This window comes from Phoca vitulina, unplaced genomic scaffold (assembly GCF_004348235.1).
Source record: "Phoca vitulina isolate PV1807 unplaced genomic scaffold, GSC_HSeal_1.0 scaffold11, whole genome shotgun sequence".
In the NCBI taxonomy this organism is placed as follows: Eukaryota; Metazoa; Chordata; class Mammalia; order Carnivora; family Phocidae; genus Phoca; species Phoca vitulina.
In genome coordinates, this window is record NW_022589714.1 from 46,525,379 (window position 1) to 46,546,874 (window position 21,496).

The 21,496-nt window shown below is 37.1% G+C and overlaps 1 protein-coding gene across 1 annotated transcript in view; it reads left to right on the forward strand.

Moving 5' to 3' along the window:
* SLC26A8 (solute carrier family 26 member 8) overlaps positions 1 to 21,496 on the forward strand; it is a 77,407-nt gene that overhangs the window by 23,353 nt on the left and 32,558 nt on the right. The window contains exons 5-7 of the mRNA XM_032410120.1: positions 2,983 to 3,147; positions 3,844 to 3,993; positions 8,852 to 8,934. Of these exons, the coding sequence (XP_032266011.1) occupies positions 2,983 to 3,147; positions 3,844 to 3,993; positions 8,852 to 8,934 (398 nt within the window). The remainder of the gene's footprint in view (positions 1 to 2,982; positions 3,148 to 3,843; positions 3,994 to 8,851; positions 8,935 to 21,496) is intronic.

Below are 21,496 nucleotides of genomic sequence, written 5' to 3' on the forward strand. Positions count from 1 at the left end.
GCGTCTGCCTTTGGCTCAAGTCATGATGCCAGGGTCCTGGGATCAAGCCCGGCATCAGACTCCCTGCTCAGCCCAGCAGTCTGCTTCTCCCTCTCCCTCTGCCCCTCCCCCTGCTCGTACTTTCCCTCTCTCAAATAAATAAAATCTTAAAAAAAAAAAGTTATACATGGATTTTCAACTGTGGGGGGGGGTGCCCCTAACCCCTGTGGTATTCAAGGGTCAACTATAGTTTTGTAAGATGTTACCATTGGGGGGAACTGAGTAGAGTACACCGGATTTCTCTGTATTGTTTCTCACAACTGCATATCAATTTACAGTTATCTAAAATAAAAAGTTTAGATTTTAAAAAGTCTGTACTAGAAAATAATAGATAACATTTATTGCTATATGTTAGTCACTGTTCAAAAACACTTTACATGTATCCATCTCGTTTGATCCTTGCAACTCCTTGTATGAGGGTAGGTATTACTATGATCCATATTTTAAGGGAAAAAAGGTATAGAGAGGTTAAGTGAATTGCCCAAGGTGACACAGCCAGTAAGATCCCAAACTGGGAATTAGGCTCAGGGTTGTCTACCTCCAGAACCTGCACTTTAGATAATTTTAAAGTGCAAATTAATATTAATAAAAGTGAAGTGTTCAGTGTCAAAACAATGTGAAGTACAGGAATAACCTTTAGTTGGTTGGAGTTGTCTGTGAAGGAAACAACCGTGTATTGAGACTTTTCTTCATTCACTGAACATTTAGTACTTGCTTTCTATAAGAATGGCCAATAGGTTTCATGTCATAGGCCAACTCTGATGGATTGACATTGGCTGCCTAGAAAATTAGATTAACACAGATTCTGATGCCACATTACAATTGAGCAAGAAAGAGTTTTATGGTTATAGATATTTGCCACTTACAAGGTGGAAGGAAAGAGATGGCATGAAGAATGAGTGATAATGTATGTGCATCTGTCACTATTCTCAGATTTAAGTGTTTTCCATGTATTATACAATGTAATCCATACAAAACACTGCATGTTGAGTATTATTCACTTTTTATAGATGAGGAAACAGTCTCAGAGAGTTGAGTTAACTTGTTCAAGCTCACACAGCCAGTGAGTGGCAGAACCAGGATTGAAGCCAAGTTCTTCATCCCTAGGAATCATGCTCTTTTCAGCACATCTCCTGAAGAGGAATTTTATTGAGCTCTTGAAAGAGATGATGGACATGGATTGGCAGAAATAGCAAAAAAAAGAGGGATTCATGCATAAGCACAGAAATAGAAATCAGCCAGTCACACAAAAGACAGGAAGCTGACTGGCGCGATTAGAGTAACAGAACATTATGGACAGTAATGACCAGAGATTGTAGAGAGACAGGGCTCAACTGACTGAAAGCTTGGAAACAAAAGCTTTTAAACCTCAAAGATTTACTCTTCCAAGTTTGTTTTCTGAGAGCTTCTAGTGCAGTGGAAGGTGCAGCTAACAATAGTAGGCTTCAAGACTTATCTTTCCCCATCTTCTTCATTAGGCTGTGCAAGTTTTCTTAACCTACTTTCTTAAGGGGAATGGGGCTCACCCTCTATCCATAATTTTCTAATTGCTTTTTATTATAAAAGATGGAGGGCACCTGGCTGGCTCAGTCAGTAGAGCATGTGACTCTTGACCTCAGGGTCTTGGGTTCAATCCCCACATTGGAGATAGAGCCTACTTGGGGGGGGGGGGAATAGATGGATATGTATATCGCAAGAGTCTCTAATAAAAAAAAGTGCATAAATCTTAAAATATTGCCCCAACCTTTTTAAAACATTTTATTTATTTATTTATTTGAGAGCAAAAGAGAGCATGAGCTGGGGGGAAAGGCAGATGGAGAGGGAGAGGCAGATGGAGAGGGAGAGGTAGACTCCCCACTGAGCAGGGAGCCTCCTGTTGGGCTTGATCCCAGAATCCTGGGATCAGGACCTGAGCTGAAGGCAGATGTTTAACTGACTGAGCCACCCAGGCACCCCAATATTGCCCCAACTTTAATCCCATTCCCCAAAAGTATCTTCTATTAATAGTTTGGGGTCTACCCTTTTAGATCCTTTGTATATTTAAAAATACATATATATAATATACATATATAACTTAAATATTATATATGCATGTGTACATATAAAATACTATATTGTAACCTTATATTTAATGTATAATTTGTGGTATATGTAATTATATATAAATATAGAATTATTATATGTAATTATATATGAATATATAATCAGATAAATTATATAAATTATAATTATATAACATATATAATTACATTTATTTATGTAACATAAATATATAAATTATGTATTAAATGTAATATAGTATTTTACATGTACTATGCATATATAATATATAAATTATATTTATTATGTATACTGGATTTATAGAAACTGAATTTACGTCTTATATATGTTATATAATATATACATATTATCTATTATATATATAATCCTGAAGACATAAATTCAGTTTAACCATTCTTAGTAAAGATAAAAGTCAAAGGCTGAGGAGTTTGAGCTGGAACCCGGGGTTTTTTTTAACTTGTCTTTTCCTTTGTGAAAAGCCGCATTCCTCGCAGGGATATTAACATCTCCTGAAAAGGGCTATCAAAGCTTTTAACAAAAGGGCCCTTAAAAAGGCAAAAGCTTGTTCTGATCACCACTTGGTCACTGTTAACCTCACATTAATAAGGTCAATAGATTCTAGGGCAAGAACTTAAGCTTAAGTGCTCCTGAAGCAAGAAGGAAGTGTGGGCTAGCGCCGGTGCGGAGAGCTCCGGAGTTAACACCAGGGACGTAGCTCGTCAATTTCAGTCGCTGAGAAAAAGAGAGACGGAAGAGTTACCCAAGGGGCTTAACTGAACTTTTTTGTTGGAAACCTCCCGGAGAGCGCCTAATTGATGCCTTTGTTGGTTTGATGACATTGTGTCTCACTCTGGTTTTCTTTTCCATCTGAACCTCCTGCAGCTATCAATGGGCTTGTTAGGTTTTGGCTTCGTGGCCACGTACCTTCCGGAGGCTGCAATCAGCGCCTACCTGGCTGCCGCGGCTTTACACATTATTCTGTCCCAACTGACTTGCATCTTCGGGATTATGATTAGTTTCCACGCTGGTCCCATCTCCTTCTTCTATGTGAGTAATTTCTACCCTCACCCCGAGATACAGGTGCCCCTCCCCTTGCCTCCAAAAGGAAGTGGACCCGAGTGGAGAGACGCCTGCATAGGCGGCTGGGTCAACAAGGTCTTAGAAATAATTTCATCTCTTCTAGATTCACAGTCTTAATTAATTGCAGATGCCGGTGGGATCACGTTCTCAGTTGCACTAACCATTTTGCCCAGTCCTTTAAACAAACATGATTTTCATTAAAATTAGGTTTTTAAAATACTGTAACATATCATAATTCTTCCTATTACATGCCTCATAGCAGACCTGTATCCTAAAACATCTAAAGAATATAAAATGCCACGTAGTCCCTTAATGCAAGAATGGCATAGGAGCCATGCTAAAGATCATCAATGGTCTAGAAAAATTAGTAAAGAATAGGCTGATAAACAGAACTCCTGGGTCCTTTCCATTACACTGAAACATGTAAAGTGTATTCTCTCCTTATCAGGCATTATTATCTTTTAATATCTCTTTTTCAACTTAAAAAAATATATATATCCTCCCATTTGCCCTCACTGTGCTAGTAATGCTCATAAAGACATTTGTGCCCAGAGACACTGCCTAGGGATTTCTTTTTGAACTAATCTAGAGAGAGTGTCATTTTCTAGATAAAGGCAATTATCATACCCCCTTCTAAGCCTTTGTAATTTTGTTTTCTTTCAGAACATAGTTAACTACTGTGTAACTCTCCCAAAAGCTAATTCTACCAGCATCCTACTATTTCTAACTGCTGTTGTTGTGCTGAGAATCAACAAATGTATCAGAATTTCTTTCAATCGGTACCCGATCGAGTTTCCCATGGAAATTTTTCTGGTAGGTATTTTGATGCTCCAAATTCATGGTTTAGATCATTTAAAAGACCTACTTTATAAAAAAAAAAAAAAATTAAAAAGCAAGCAAACTAGAAAGGGAAAGGATTAGAGGAGACTATAAAAATAATGATTTTTAAAAAACATGTTGAATTGTGACAAAGTGGAATACATTTAATTTTAAATACTAGCCTATATTTGTAAAACATGCTTATTTTTAAAGTAAATTTCTCTATTGCCTCTTTCATACTATTTCAGAAATAGGGTTTTTTCTCTTATGGAAATAACCCAGGTTCATTCTAGCTTTTTTTTTTTTTTTTTTTTTTTTGAGAGAGAGAGAGAACAGGCAGAGGTAGGGGCAGAGGAAGAGGGAGAAACAGACTCCCTGATGATCAGGGAGCCCAATGCGGGGCTCGATCCTAGGACCCTGGGATCATGACCTGTACTGAAGGCAGACACTTAACCGACTGAGCCACCCAGGGACCCCTCATTCTAGCAACTTTGAAAAACATAAGAAAAAAAATGGAAGAAAAGAAATTTCTACACCTCCCAAAGTCAATTACAATTGATAATTTTGGGTTTTCAGTTATTCACTGTTTTCTTCCTTCAAATATATATTGACAGGCCTATGCTCGGTGAATTTCCATCTTCTTCTATGTAGAATGTTGTTCCTATTTTATTTTTTTTTTAAGATTTTATTTTTAAGTAATCTCTACCCCTAATGTGGGGTTTGAACTCACAACCCTGAGATCAAAAGTCGCATGCTCTACCGAGTAAGCCAGGCTGGTGCCCCTGTTTCTACTTTTTTTTTTTTTTTTTTAAAGATTTTATTTATTTATTTGAGAGAGAGAGAATGAGAAAGAGCACATGAGAGGGGGGAGGGTCAGAGGGAGAAGCAGACTCCCTGCCGAGCAGGGAGCCCGATGCGGGACTCGATCCCGGGACTCCAGGATCATGACCTGAGCCGAAGGCAGTCGCTTAACCAACTGAGCCACCCAGGCGCCCCCCCTGTTTCTACTTTAATAGTGTTGCCATCATACTGTTATTCAGCCTCCTTTCATTCTCACTATGCTACAGTAGAGAAATTGAGGGAGATGAGATCTTAAATGGATTGCCTAATCCATGTCATTAGTAAGCGGCAGAGCTGTGGCTCACCACTATCTAATGATAACATTTCTTCTTTCTTTAAGAAAAATCTACTAATAAAACTTATCTTTTGCAGTTATGATTAACATTTTTACAATGATAAAGATATTTTCATAAATAAAGCTCAGGCTTTTAAAGTCAGCATTTCTCATATTAGGATTGGTGAACCCTTGGGTGTCCACAAGAATGAATTTCCCCTTAAGAAGTGTTCTGTTGCAGAGATGCTTAAAGTTCACCAAATGTCCACATGTTGCCCTATATTTCCCAGCTGCCCTGTAGTTAGTCAGGGCCAGTGATTTTGGGGCCAAAGCTTTCTCTTATAGAAAGCGTGTGAGTCCCCACGTTCTTTCTCTCCCTGCTGTGGTAATCATAGGGCTGCATGTTGAAATAATAGGGTCCCCAGGTGGAATTAGCCTGGATCTCCGAGGCACTGTTTGCAAAGAAGTTGCCCCAGAGAGACACTGACCCACAATAGACTATGTGTGGGCAAAAAAAATAACACTAAGGTCTCATGATTTGTATGTTGCCACAGCATAATCTATTCTATACTAAATAATCCAGGGCTATACTCTGCATGATTAAAAGAGTATGGGAATTGCTTTGGAAATTGAGAACAAGCTCTATCTTACAACTGTTGTCTACTTCTCGTGGAGGTGTGTATTCTTTCTTCCTTGGAGTAGTTGAAAAGCTATTAATTCATAAAGGCCAGAAACTGAAAGACTAGTTTTATCAAAGACTTCCCAAATCCTGTACATAAATAATGGTGCCCTAGAGCCCAAGGGACAACGTGCAGATGGAGTTTGGGGAGTGGAATCAGGGCCAACCTCTCCTTTTCACGGAACCCAGCTCAGCTTTGACACCTTAAGAAGCTGAGGCTTTGGAGTCACCAGCAGATGGCATATGTGATGCAGATATTGGTGTTCTCTCTTTTAATTTCAGCTTTATTGAGGTGTAATTGATATAAAGTGTACATCATGGTGATTTCACATGCATATACATTGTGAAAGGATTTGCCCATCTAGTTAATTAACACTTCCATCACCTCACATATTTATCTTGTGTGTGTGTGTGTGTGTGTGTGTGAGAGAGAGAGAGAGAGAGAGAAAGAGAGAGAACATTTAAGTTCTATTCTTAGCAAATTTCAATTATACAATGCAATGTTATCTGCTATAGTCACCATGCATTACATTAGATCTTCAGACCTTATTCATCTTAAATGTGAATGTTTGTACATTTTTATCAACCTTTCCCCATTTCCCCCAGCCCCTAGCTCCTGGCAACCCTTTTCTACTCTCTGTTTCTGTGAGTCTGACTGTTTTGTTTTTGCTTTTAGATTCTATATGTAAGTGATACCATATAGTATTTGTCTTTCTCTGTCTGGCTTTTGTCACTTAGCATATTGCCCTCCAGGTCCATCCACGTTGTGGCAAATCAGCCCTCTTTTTTTTTTTTTTTAAGATTTTATTTATTTATTTGACCAAGAGAGACACAGTGAGAGAGGGAACACAGCAGGGGGAGTGGGAGAGGGAGAAGCAGGCTTCCCGCAGAGCAGGGAGCCCGATGCGGGGCTCGATCCCAGGACCCTGGGACCATGACCTGAGCCGAAGGCAGTCGCTTAATGACTGAGCCACCCAGGCGACCCAAATCAGCCCTCTTTTAAGAGACATCAGCAGCAGGGATCATAGTGATATTCCCTCAAGCAACCTCAAATGCAATGAACATTAACCAGAGTGATGGGGAAAGGCGAGAAGTAAGATTATAGAGGATTCTCTGAGTTGACTATGGCTGACAGATTGGTTTGGGAGCCATAGTTAAGACATTCCTTTTGGGGAGTGCTATAAATAATTAGGATGCACCATGGAGTGAAGTGGGGGAGGAAACTGAGATCCAGCAATAAAAGTCAGTGAAGACTTAGAATTGTTGCAGTTTAGGCATTACACTTTTTTGTGAACTACTTTATACTCAAAGGTTATCAAAGCCTGCAATACATTACTTATACACATGTCAAGCAAGTCAGGTGATCAGGATCACTGTCCGCCAAGTAGCAAGGATTAGAGATGTCGTCTAGAACTGGGAAAAGGCCTGCATGTTTTCCCTGGCAGTGAGGCAAATGGGAGAGGGAGGATGAAAGCTGCTATGCCCTAGGGTGTAAAAAGCTTCTCACTGCACCCACCAAGACATTTACTGTTTAGACGTGCTGGAGAAAACTGCACACACCCACCAATCTGTCCTTAACACACTAGTGTCAAATAGTAAGGGAAAGTTTCAAGGCAATATCTGGGATCCAGATAGAATATACTGACAATTCAAGAATCCTATGGCTCTAAGAAAGTATACATATTATATGTTCATAATTTATATATATATATATGAGTGTGTATTTGTGTATGGGTTTATTTAAGTTGTATAGCAAACATCAAACAAGCATCAAAATAGTTGTCTTTGGGTGATTTGCTTCTGCTTTTTAATTTTTCGTATTTTCTCCATGTTCCTTTATTAGCAAGCATCACCTTTATATTGGAAATAAAAAGAGATCCTTGGCCAGTTTCCACACTTCTTGTCCCTTAACTATATAAAGAATAAAACTTTTCTCTGACTCAAGCTATGATCCAGATTTTCCTTTCCCTTCTGACCTGTAAGGTTCCCAGGGGTCTTCATCAGATCACAGCATCATAGGTAAACAAATTGCTATTCTGCTCAGTGTCTGAACTCTCAGCAGAGGCTGGGAAAAGATTTATGTGCTAGTAGGGAGAATGGGGTAAAGCAGCTATCTATGACCTGGGCATCAAGTTCTTTTGTCTCTGGCTTAATTTGCTTTGACGTGAGGTCTCTATAAGGTGTAAAGGCTGTTAGGTTGTCTACTTTGCCACTAGTTGAAATGGAAAGGAGACTTGCTATTTTAGGAGTAAATAAAAGGGAGATAAAAAAAGCAAGTCATGGGATGCCTGGGTGGCTCAGTCTGTTGAGCATCTGCCTTCGGCTCAGGGTCCTGGGATCGAGTCCTGCGTCAGGCTCCCTGCTCAGCGGGGAGCCTGCTTCTCCCTCTGCCTGCTGCTTGTTCTCTCTCTCTGACAAATAAATTAATAAAATCTTTAAAATATATATGATTCTTAGTATATCTCAACAATCCCCCAAAGCCTTATTTATATGGGTACAGTGTCCCTAGATCTAAAAACTTTTACAACATGTTTATATTTGGTCTAGATGTTCCAAGTTGGTGAAGACATCAATTTGTTCCCATTGTTATATCAGAGACCAAGGCTGAAATTGCTTTTCATTCTGGCTACAATGCTAAAAAGAGCTTAGGGAGGGGCATCTGGGTGGTTCAGTCAGTTAAGCTTCCTACTCTTGGTTTCTGCTCAGGTCACCATCTCCTGGGATCGAGCCCCCAGTCGGGTTCCACACTCAGTGGGGAATCTGCTTGAGAATCTCTCTCCCTCTGCCTCTTCCCCTGACGTGCTCTCTCTCTCTTTCAAATAAATAAATAAATCTTGAAAAAAATAAATAAAATAAAAAGAGCTTAGGGAGCCAAGAGTCAGAGAAAATTTCCGCCTTTCTTACTCCACTGAACGGGCCCCGCCTCTCTCTCCCACTTTCATGCATAGGGACTGCCACATATTTCATTCCCTGTCTTGCTGAGGCTATAAGCACCTCTGCTTCTGGAAGCAGTTCATAATTTTTAGATGATCACATGCATTTTTTTTTAACCCCTACAGATTCTTGGCTTCACTGCATTTGCAAACAAGATCAGCATGGCCACAGAAACCAGCAGGACGCTCATTGATATGATTCCTTATAGGTCAGTAACTCCACTTTTCAGGATTACTTTTCCCTTTCTGTTACCTTTGCTTAGCCTCTGACCACACAGCCTGATTGGTATTCTCTACTAGCAGCCTGGCCACAGACAAATTTGTGTTATAGGCTCAAATTCATTTTAGAATACAGAGGTTCATGAAAGAAGATGGGCTAGGACAACCCTTTGTTTCTCTGGGCAGCCTCATACTCTCTTCCCATAATTGAGCCAATTCCCCTTACACGAGTAAACGGTTGGATGCACTGGGTACCAGAGACATTCACACAGTTTTTTCGCAGTACATCACAGGCCTTCTCAACCTCCGTACCTATCTAGCTCTCAAGGATGGAACAAGAGAGGCCTCTGTTTTCCTGGCCTCTCTCCTAGAGCTCAGTGCTCAGGAGTGTTCCTCTGTCTTCACCCACTTCGACTGAATCGGTGTCCTTGAGAAGCATTATTTCATTGCTCTGAGTAGAAAGCTGTCTTCAAATAGTCTGCCATATGGAGTTCTTAAGGACTTGGAATGAATTTACATTATAATTCCTACCAGTGACTATGGGTCACTCTTGCTCTTCTCTTAGGAAATTTTAGTTCCTGTAACCTTGATCAGATGAATCACTTTAGCTAAGAAAGGCAATACATTGCACTTTCTTGACTCACAGGCAGGCTTTTGAAGAGCCTTATTTCCTTATGCTGTTCAGTGGGGAATACTGCAAAGAGTCAGTGATACTGGCAAATTCCGGGAGAACACGACATAGGCTACTTCAATGAAAGCAGATTGGATTAGTCTCATGTCCTACCAGTTCTCCATGAAATCCGATGATGACTAAATCATTTGCAATTCTGTTCAATTAAAAAAAAAATGTGAGCAGACCACCTAGGTGCCAGGGAATGCAATGGTAAATGAGACTGACTCTGCTCTCAGAAAAAAATAACAAGAACAACAATGACATTGATGGTAATTATTTTATTTCATTTGCACCTCACAGTAATACTCCTTTTTATGGCTGAAGAAACTAAGGTTTACCAATTTAAATTACTTATCCACTATCACACAGTTGGTCAGGGGCAGAGCTATTTTTGAACCCATTTCTATTTAATTCCAAAATCTATGATTGTAATCACTCTATTGATGACTTAAAAACCATATGGTCAACTTTTGCTTATTTCATTGCAAGATTCAGGGTATAGATAGACAGGTGAGCATTTCAAATTTCTAATTTTAGGTATTGCTTTTTTTTTTTTTTTTTTTTTTTAGGTATTGCTTTGAACTTCCCTTTTTATTATATGTTTATCCAAGGTTGCTAAAGATTAGAAAAATTGAACAATTTAAATTAGTTCTTTCTGTGTCCATGTCTCCTGGTAACCTAAACTGCTAACAAAAGAATTAAATGTTAGAGAACAGCAGAAAGGAAAAACAGTAGTTTGTGTTAGCATACTAAATATTTAAGGCTTACTAACATAGATTTGGGCAATAAATTCCATTTACTGTATACCTCTTTGGGATAGCCACATTTTTCTCTAATTTCTTAAAAGTACAAAAAGGGAAAATTTAACAAAAGGTTAAATATCTGCCTTTGAGCATTGTTATATTTCTATCTAGCTCATTACCTGGAAAACACCTAGGTGCTTGCAAGTTATAAGTATATTTTAAATAGAGAACTAAAACAGACATAGTTCGATGGTGAAGAAAAAGATAGTCAAAAATAGGAATTTAGATTCCTGTACATAATAATGATGAGAAATAGGAAGACAGGAGGAGATAGTACTTTGAGGTGTTAAAAGGGGTGCTTCCTACTCTAAGGAAAATAAAACTGAAAATGCATAAGCTAATAACATTTAATTAGATGAGGGATTAAATATAAATATATCACAAAATATATTTTAAAATAATTTTCCCAAGTGTATTTAACACATTGTTCATTTTACTGAATTTGGGTTTTACACAAGATTTGGAAGTCAGTTATTGACTCCTATATCTGTGTCTTGATGAAATGATAAAAATAATTAGAAGAATAAACATTTCAAATAGCAAACTTCATCTAAAACATTTCAATGATTTTTTTTTTTTTTTTACTTAGAAAATAAACCTAGAGATATAGAAACCAAAGCGTATGTGTGCTTCCAAATTCAGTTTGAAGGATTATTCTATGGATCTATGGGAAAACAATACTGCCCCCCAAATCATGAAGATTTCCTTTCCTTTTTTAGTCTGTTAATATCATGATTGATTTTTGAATGTTAAATCAACATTAATTGCATCCTCGGATAAACCTCACTTGGTAATGATGTATTATTATCATTCTATATATTGATTTGCTAAAATGATGTTAAGAATTTTTGCATTTATGTATATGAAGGATATTGGCCTGAGAGTTTCTTTTCTTATAATATCTGTGTCTGGCTTTAGTATCAGAGTATTGTAGACATTATAAAAGGATTTGGGATGTATTGTCTTGTCTTTAATTTTTGGAAGAGTTTCTATAGAATTGGCATTATTTATTTCTTCATGGTAGAATTCATCAGTGAAGATATTTAGGCCTGAAGTTTTCGTTGTGGGAAGGTTCTTAACTACAAATTCAATTTTTAATAGGCTATTTATTAAGTACAACTACTATTAAATTACATAAACATTCTCTGTAATTCAGGTTATTTATTTCTTCTTGAGAGTACTCTATTTTATTTTATTTTTTTTAGTACTCAATTTTGGTGACTCAAAGAATTTGCCCATTTAATCTAAATTGTCAAATATATTGGCAAAAATTATTTATAATATGCTCTTACTATCTTGTTTTAATAACAGCTTTATGAATTTATAATTCATATATCATAAAATTCACCATTTTAAAGTGTACACTTCAATTTTTTACTATATTCTCAAAGTTGTACAACCATCATTGCTATCTAATTTTAAAATATTTTATCTCACCCCCCAAAAAGAAGCCCTGTCCCATTTGTCCCCCTCCACAGCCCTTGGCTACCACTTAATCTACTTTCTTTTATTTTAATTTTAATTTTTTAGTTTAAGTAAACTCCATACCATACATGGGACTTGAACTCACAACCCCAAGATCAAGGGAGTCACGTGTTCTGACTGAGCCAGCCAGGCGCCCCTTAATCTACTTTCTACCTCTAGGGATTTGCCTATTCTGCAATGGAATCATAAAATGTGTGGTCTTTTGACTCTAGCTTCTTTCACTTAGCATAATGTTTTCAAGATTCATCCATATTGTACCATGGATCATTCCTGCTTATGGCTGAATAATATTCCATTATATGGATATACCACCTTTGTTAATCCATTCATCAGTTGATAGACATTTCAGTTATTTCCAACTTTTGGTTATTATGAATAGTGCTACTATGAACATTCATGTGCAGGTTTTTCTTTTGAGTACCTGTTTTCGTTCCTTTTGAGTTTATACCTAGGAGTAGATTCGTGGGGTCGATGGTAATTCTATGTTGAATTTGTGAAGGAGCTGCCAAACTATTTTCTACAGCAGTGGCACCATTTTATATTCCCACCAGTAATGCACAAAGTTCCAATTCCTTCCTATGCTCACCAACATTTGTTATGTTTTATTATTGTTGTTGTTATTACCCTCTTAGTAAGTATGAGGTGGTACATCATTCTAGCTTTGATTTGCATTTCTCTAAGGGCTAATGATGTTGAGCATCTTTTCGTGTGCTTACTGGTCATTTTTATATCTTTTCAGAGAAATACCTATTCAAGTCCTTAGACTATTTTTAATTGGGTTGTCTTTTTGTTGTTGAGTTGTAGGAATTTAGGATACTAGACCCTTCTCAGATACACAATTTGCAAGTATTTTCTCCTATACTGTAGGTTGTCTTTTCACTTTCTCAACAGATCCTTGAAAGCACAAAGATTTTTAATTTTGATGAAGTCCACTTTATTTTTTCCTTTGTTATTTGAGCTTTTGGTATTACATTTAAGAAACTATTGCCTAATCCAAGGTCATGAAGATTTACCCCTATGTTTTCTTCTAAGAATCTTATAGTTTCAGGTCTTACATTTAGGCCTTTAATCCATTTCGAGTTCATTGTTGTATATGTTGTAAGATAGGGCTCTGACTTCATTCTTTTGCATGTGAATATTTCCATATTGTCTCCATACTATTTGGTAATGAGACTGTTCTTTCCCTATTGAGTGGTCTTGGCACTCTTGGTGAAAATCAATTGACCATAAATGTTTGTGTTTCTTTCTGAACCCTCAATTCTATTCTATTGATCTGTGTACCAATCTTAATTACTACTATAGCTTTGCAGTAAGTTTTAAAATGGAGAACCCTGAGCCCTCCAATTTTATTCTTATTTTTTAGGATTGTGTTTGGCTATTCAGGGGCCTTTGTGATTCCATATAAATTTCAGAATCAGCTTTTCCATTTCTGCAAAAGGGTCATTGAAATTTTGATAGGAATTGCATTGAATCTATATATCGCTTTGAGGCTTTTACTGGCCAAACACATAAAATATGTTTAAATCGGTGAATTAAAAATTCTAAAAGGTGGCTCAGTCAGTTGGGCATCTGCCTTCAGTTCAGGTCATGATCCTGGAGTCCTGGGATTGAGTCCCGCCTTGGGCTTCCTGCTCAGTGAGGGGTCTGCTTCTCTCTCTCTGTCTCCCTCTGCCCCTCCCCACTGCTTGTTCTTTCTCTCTCTCTCTCAGATAAATGAGTAAAATCTTAAAAAAAAAAAAAAAAGAGCAAACTCATTTTTTCACCCTCCCATTTCTACAGCATCTGTTTCTACAGCATTTGTTTCTACAGCATCTACAAAACAACAACTTGTTATTTTGAAAATCGTTAAATAAAAAGAACAAATTAAGTATTTATCATGTCTTTCCTATACCCAACTGCTCTTTGGGATATCCAAATCCTTGATACAAGACATTTCATTTTATAGAAGTATTACAGCCATTTAAGGGAGGAGGAATTATAGAATTAGGATATCACCATTAAGGGATACTAGTATATCATCTGTTAACATCACAAAAAGACACAATAACAAACTATCAGAAAAGAAATTAAGAAAACAATCCCATTTACAATTGCATGAAAAAGAATAAAATACATAAGAATAAATTTAACCAAGGAGGTGAAAGACATGTACACTGAAAACTATAAGACATTGTTGAAAGAAATTGAAAAAGACACAAATAAATGGAAAAATATTCCATCCTCATGTATTGGAAGAACTGATATTGTTAAAATGTTCGTACTAGGGGCACCTGGATGGCTCAGTCGTTAAGCATCTGTCTTCGGCTCAGGTCATGATCCTAGGGTCCTGGGATCGAGCCCCGCATCAGGTTCCCTGCTCAGCGAGGAGCCTGCTTCTCCCTCTCCCACTCCCCTTGCTTGTGTTCCCTCTCTCACTGTCTCTCTCTCTGTCAAATACACAAATAAAATCTTTAAAAAAAAAAAGTTCATACTATCCAAAGCAATCTACAAATTCAATGCAATTCTATCAAAATTCCAATGGTATTTTTCACAGAAATAGAACAATATTTTTTTTAAAGATTTGTTTATTTATTCTAGAGAGAGAATATGAGTATGAGCAGGGGGAGGGACAGAGGGAAAGAACCCCAAGCAGACTTCCCACAGAGTGCAGAGCCCAATGTAGGGCTTGATCCCAGGACCCTGAGATTTTGACCTAAGCAGAAGGCACATGCTTCACCAACTGAGCCACCCAGGCGCCTCTAATTATAGTTTTTAAAAAAGACAATTAGACATTGTGTGCCTCCTGACAGAAGTATACACCACCACCTATGAACTATTTTTGCCCAGAAACCTATCCCATATCAACCAAACCTGAAGGGCTGACTACCAATTTATAAGAAATACAAGAGAGGAATATGTTAAATGATAATGTAGGGATGCAATCAGCAAAATCTTTTGGGAAAAGGACCAATGTCCAGGTTTCTTTAACAACAACAACAACAACAACAACAACAGATTTTGTTATAGGGAAAAAAAAAAAACAAAAATATTGAGCAGAAACCTACAACTTAAAAGAGATTTAAGAGACATAACAACCAATTGTAACATATGGGTCTTATTTGGATTCTAATTTGAACAAACTGTAAAATATATTTATGAGACATTTGGGAAAGTTTGAACATTAATTGTATATTTGATAATATTGATAAATTGGTAATAATCTTTTGGTGTATATCTTTTAGATAGGTACACTAAAATGTTTACAATAAAAACTATATAATGCCTGGTATTTGCTTCAAAATAATCTTGGAATAGGCAGTGGGTAGGAGTACAAATGAAATAAGACTGATTATAAATTGTTAAGTGTTGAAAGTGAGTGATGGGTACACACGAGCTCACTATACCATCCTTTCTTCTTTTGTAAATATTTGGAAATTTTCCACTTTAAAAATAAATTAACAAATATTTATGATTGGTACTCAATGATGCATGCATATGAAGGGAACCAAAAACACAGTCTCTGACTCCTAAGAAGTCAGCCTAAAATTGACCACACAGAAGCTGACTTGGATACTCTGGACAACACAGTGAAATTCTTAAACCCATACACAAACAGACAAGCATCCATTCCTACAAGAATCAGGATAATCTTTAATTCTCTGATCAGCAATCTGATAGTAATACTGACAAAGAAGAAAGTTTGTTGTCTTAAGGAGAGTTCCCTACTTAACAATATGGGGGAGATATACCTGGGAAGAAGTTCTAGTCATGGTTATATGAGAAGAAACTGTATGTATTGACTTAATAGAATTAGACGACCATGACTACCAACAAGATGGACAAGTCTCAACATTCTGGTGACCTCAAAACAACAAGAGTTTAGGGAGGATTTGGGGAGATGGTGGAATAGGAAGCACCAGGAATCTCTCTCCCCACCTAGACAAAAATTGCACTGGCAGAATCTGTCTGATATAACTATTTTGGAACTCTGTGGCCTATTGAAGGCTTGTAACTTCCAGGGGAAGGTGTGGATGATAAATTGCAATTAATTTCAGTAAATTTCAGCTCTTAGCACAGTGGCAGCTACCATCCCCCATACCCAGCCTTAGGGCAGGCAGTGGAACACCTGGAGCAACTTGCAGGCAGCTTGCAGGAGCAAGCAAAGAAGACCCTGTCCTCCAAATACTGGGGACCTTTGCTCTGATTGCTGATTGCTGGTTCTGATCACAGAGGTGCAGACAAAAAGGTGAACAGCCATTGTTGTTGCACCTCAGTCCCATTGTTGCAAGTCCCTCCCCCTCTGGCAAAAGTGACTTCCAAGGATTTAAAGGGCTAGTACCCCTTTTTTCTTCATTTTTCTTTCTCCCCCTTTTGGAAGTCATACATTAAAGATTAGGACATTAGGGGCACCTGGGTGGCTCAGTTGTTAAGCGTCTGCCTTCAGCTCAAGTCATGATACCAGGGTCCTGGGATTGAGCCCCGCATCGGGCTCCCTGCTCAGCCAGGAGCCTGCTTCTCCCTCTCCCGCTCCTCCTGCTTGTGTTCCCTCTCTAGCTGTCTCTCTGTGTCAAATAAATAAATAAATAAATAAATAAATAAAATCTTAAAAAAAAAGATTAAGACATTAAATAAATAACTGCATGTACAGGAAAAATTAGAAAGTAACCACACATTCCCGTGAAAGGTACAGGCTTAGAAAAGCCCTGAAAAAACCTTAAGTTTATACATCAAGCTTATCCTTGGCATAAAAACAGCCTACAACAACAACAGAACAATTACAAAAAACAGCAAACCCTGGGAATGGGGAGAATCTGATTTCCAGAGTTACCACATTATTAGATTCAAATATACAGTGTTCAACAAAAATCTGAAGGCAGATAAAGGAACAGAAAGAATGGCTCATTCAAAAGAAAAAAGAAACGACAACAGCAATTGTCCTGAAAAAGACCTGATGGCAGATCTATTAGACTAAGACTTGAAAGCACTTGTCTTAAAAATACTTAAAGAACTAAAGGAAAATGTGGAGAAAGTCAAGAAAACAATGTATGAACAAAATGGAAATATCAATAAAGAGAAAACTTAAAAAAAAAACTAAAAAGAAGTTATGGGGCTAAGAAGTACAGTAACTGAAAGGAAAATTCACTAGAGGGATTCAAAATCAGATCTGAGCAGTCAGAAGAAAGAATTGGTGAACTTGAAGATAAGATAATGGAAATTATTGAGTCTGAGTAATAGAAGGAAAAAAGATTAGAGAAAAATGAACAGAGTTGTAAGGACCTATGGGAAACCATCAAGCAGAGCAACATACACTTCATGGGAGTCTCAGAAGGAGAAGAGAGAAAGAAAGAGATGGGAACAATATTTGAAGAAAAAATGGCTGAAAACGTCCCAAATTTGATGAAAGACATGAATGTAAACGTCTAAGTCCAACAAATTCCTAGTAAGAGAAACTCCAAGAGACCCATATCTAGATACATAACCAAACTTCAAAAGACAAAGAGAATCTTGAAAGCAAAAAGAGAGGTGACTCATCATACACAAGGGCTTATTGATAAAGTAATGAACAGATTTCTCATCAGAAACTTTGGAGGCCAGAATGCAGTGGGCCAACATATTCAAAGTGCTAAAATAAACAAAACAAAACAAAAAAACAAACAAAAAAACCTGTCAGCCAAGAATCCTATGTCCAGCAAAATATTCCTTCAAAATTTTGTGCAGAAGAAATTAAAGCATTCCCAGATAAACAAAAGATGAGGGAGTTTATTACCACTGGACAAGGGAGTTTTGCAGGGTGAAATGAAAGGACACTAGACAGTAGCTTAAAGCTGTATAAAGAAATAAAGATCTCAATAAAGGTAAATAATGGGAAATTATAAAAGCTAGTATTGTTAACAATGGTTTGTAATTCCACATTTTATTTTTTACATAATTTTAAGAGACCAATGCATTTAAAAGAATTACTAGTTTTGGGGTACCTGGGTGGCTCAGTCAGTTAAGCATCTGCCTTCAGCTCAGGTCATGATCCTAGGGTTCTGATATTGAGCCCTGCAACGGGCTCCCTGCTCAGCAGAGAGCCTTGCTATACCTCTCCCTCTGCTCCTCCCCTGCTCGTGCTCTCTTTCTTGCACTCTCTGTCTCTCAAATAAATAAATAAATCTTAAAAAAAAAAGAATTATTAGTTTTTGTTTTCAGGTACACAGTGTATAAGGGTGTAATTTTGTGACATCAGTAACCAAAAGGGGTGCGGATAGAGCTGTAAAGGGGCAGAGATTTTGTACGTTATTGAAGTTAAGATGGTATAAACTCAAACTAGTGTTATAACTTGAGGATGTTAAATGCAATACCCATGGTAACCACAAAGAAAATAGTTATAGAATATACACAAAAGGAAATCAGAAAGGAATTTAAACATTTCACTACAAAAAAATCAACTGAACACAAAAGAAGATAGTAATGGGAAATGAAGGACATATAAAACTATAAGGCTTATAGAACACAAAGAGCAAAATGACAAAAGTAAATCCCACCTGATCAGTAATTACCTTAAATGTAAATGGATTCAACTCTCCAATCAAAAGATGGAGATTGGCAGATTGGATAAAACACATGATCTAACTATATGCTCTCTGTAAGAGACACACTTTAGATCCAAAGACACAAATAGATTAAAAGTGAAAGAATGGGAAAAGATATTCCTTGGAAATAGTAACCAAAAGAAAGGAGTGGGTATTCCAATAATAGACAAAATAGATCTTAAATTTAAAAATTTTACAAGAGACAAAGAAGGACATTGTGTATTATAAAAGGTCCAATACAGCAAGAAGATAAAACAATTATGAGCATTTACACACCTAATGACAAACCATTAAAATACATGAAGCAAAAAAGGACAGAATTGAATTGAGAAATAGAGAGTTCTACCATAACAGTTGGTGACTTTAGTACCACACTCTTGTAATGGATAGAACGACCAGACAAAAGGTAAGTAAGGAGACAGAGGATGTAACCATTATGATAGACCAACTAGATCTAACACACATATACAGAACACTTTACTCAACAACAATAACATACACATTCTTCTCAAGTGCACATGGTCTAGGATAGACCATGTGTTAGGTGATGAATTAAGTCTCAAAAGATTTTAAAAGATAGGTATTTTTTTAAGTATCTTCTCTGACCACAATGAGATGAAGTTAGAAATCAATAACAAGGGGCGCCTGGGTAGCTCAGATGATTAAGCTTCTGCCTACAGCTCAGGTCATGATCCCAGCATCCTGGGACTGAGTTCCACATCGGGCTCTCAGCTCAGCAGAGAGTGTGCTTCTCCCTCTGCCACTCCCCCTGCTTGTGCTCTGTAGCTCTCTCTATCTCTCTCTCTCTCTCAAATGAATAAATAAAGTCTTTTTTTAAAAAAAAGAAATCAATAACAAAAGAAAAACATAAAAACTCACAAATCTGTGGAAATTAACACACTCTTAAACAAATGGACCAAAGGAGATGTCACAAGAGAAATTAGAAAATACATAGGGATAAACGAAAACAAAAACAGAACACCACAACATATGGTACACAGAAAAAGCAGTGCCATGGGGGAAATCTAGAACCAAAAACACTTATATATAAAAAAAAAAGAAAGATCTCAAATCAACAACCCAACTTTACAACTTAAGGAAGTAGAAAAAGAGGAACAAACTAAATCCAAAACTAGCAGAAGGAAGGAAATAAAGATTAGAGCAGAGATATATGAAATAGAGAATAGAAAAACAATAGAGGAAATCAATGAAACCAAAAGTTGGTTCATTAAAAAGATCAACAAAACTGACAAACCTTTAGCTAGATGTACTAAGACAAAAAGGGAGAAGATCATATCAGAAATTAAAATGAGGATATCACTACCAATTCTACAGAAATAAAGAGGACTGTAACAGAGTAGTATGAACAACTATGTGCCAACAAATTTGATAATGTAGATGAAATGTAAAATTCCCAGAAGCACAAAATCTACCAAGACTAAATCATGAAGAAACAAAATCCGAATAGACCTATAACTAGTAAGGAGATTAAATCAGTAATCAAAAATATCCTCATAAAGAAAAGCCCTGAATGTGATGGCTTCATAGGTGAATTCTACCAGGCATTTAAAGAAGAACTAAATCAATCCTTTTCAAACTTTTCCAAAATATTGAAGAGGAAGAAACTCCTCCCAACTCATTCTATGAGGCCAGCATTACCCTGATACCAAAGCCAGACAAAAACACTACAAGAAAAGAAAACTTATGAACATTGATGAACAGTGATTTAAAAAAATCCTCAAAAGTAGCTAGCAAACCAAATTTAGCAGCATATTAAAAGAATTATACATCATGAACAAGTGGGATTTATTCCTAGAATGCTAGATGGTTCAACACACAAAACTAGATCAATATATACCACATTAACAGAATGAAAGAGCATGAAAAAAAAAACATGATTATTTCCATTTGGCAAAATTCAAAATAAAAACATGCAACAAACTAGGAATAGAAGGAAACTGCCACAACATAATAAAAGCCATATGAAAAATACACAGCATTGGGATGCCTGGGTGGCTCAGTCGGTTAATCGTCTGCCTTTGGCTCAGGTTATGATCTCAGGACCCTGGGATCAAGTCCTGCATTGGGCTCTTTGCTCAGCAGGGAGCCTGCTTCTCCCTCTGTCTGCCGCATCCCTGCTTGTGCTCACTCTTTCTCTGACAAATAAATAAATAAAATCTGAAAAAAAAAGAAAAGAAAAATCCAAAGCAAACATCATATTCAATGGTAAAAGACTGAAAGCTTTTCCTCCAAGATCAGGAACAAGGCAAGGGTGCCCACTGTTACCACTTCTATTCAACATAGGATCAGCAATTCTAGCCAGAGCAATTAAGCATGAAAAAGAAGTAAGACATCCAAATTAGAAAGGAAGAATTAAAATTATCTGTTTGCAGGTGATATGATTTATATGTAGAAACCCCCAAAGATTCCCCACAAAAGAACCTGTTAGAACTAATAAATTTCACAAAATAGCAGGATACAAAGTCAGCACACTAAAGTAGGTAGATTTTCTATACACTTATAATGGACAATCTGAAAAAGAAATTATGAAAACGATTCCATTTACAATAGCATCAAAAAGATGAAAATCCTTAGGAATTATCCAAGTAGGTAAAAGTCTTGTACAATGACAGCTACAAAACACCGATGAAAGGAATTAAAGAAGACATAAATAAATGGAAATACCCCATGTTCATGGATTGGAAGACTTAATATTGTTAAGATATCAATAATACCCAGGGGCCTGAGTGGCTCAGTCGGTTGGACGTCTGCCTTCGGCTCAGGTCATGATCCCAGGGTCCTGGGATCGAGTCCATATCAGGCTCTCTGCTCATCAGGGAGTCTACTTCTCCCTCTCCCTCTGCCTGCTGCTCCCCCCTGCTTGTGTGCACACTTTCTCTCTCTGTCTGCCAAATATATTTTTAAAATCTAAAAAAAAAAAAAAAAAGATATCAATAATACCCAAAGCAACCTACTGATTCAATTGAATCCTTTTAAAAAAAAAAAAAGATTTATTTATTTGAGAAAGAGAGAGACA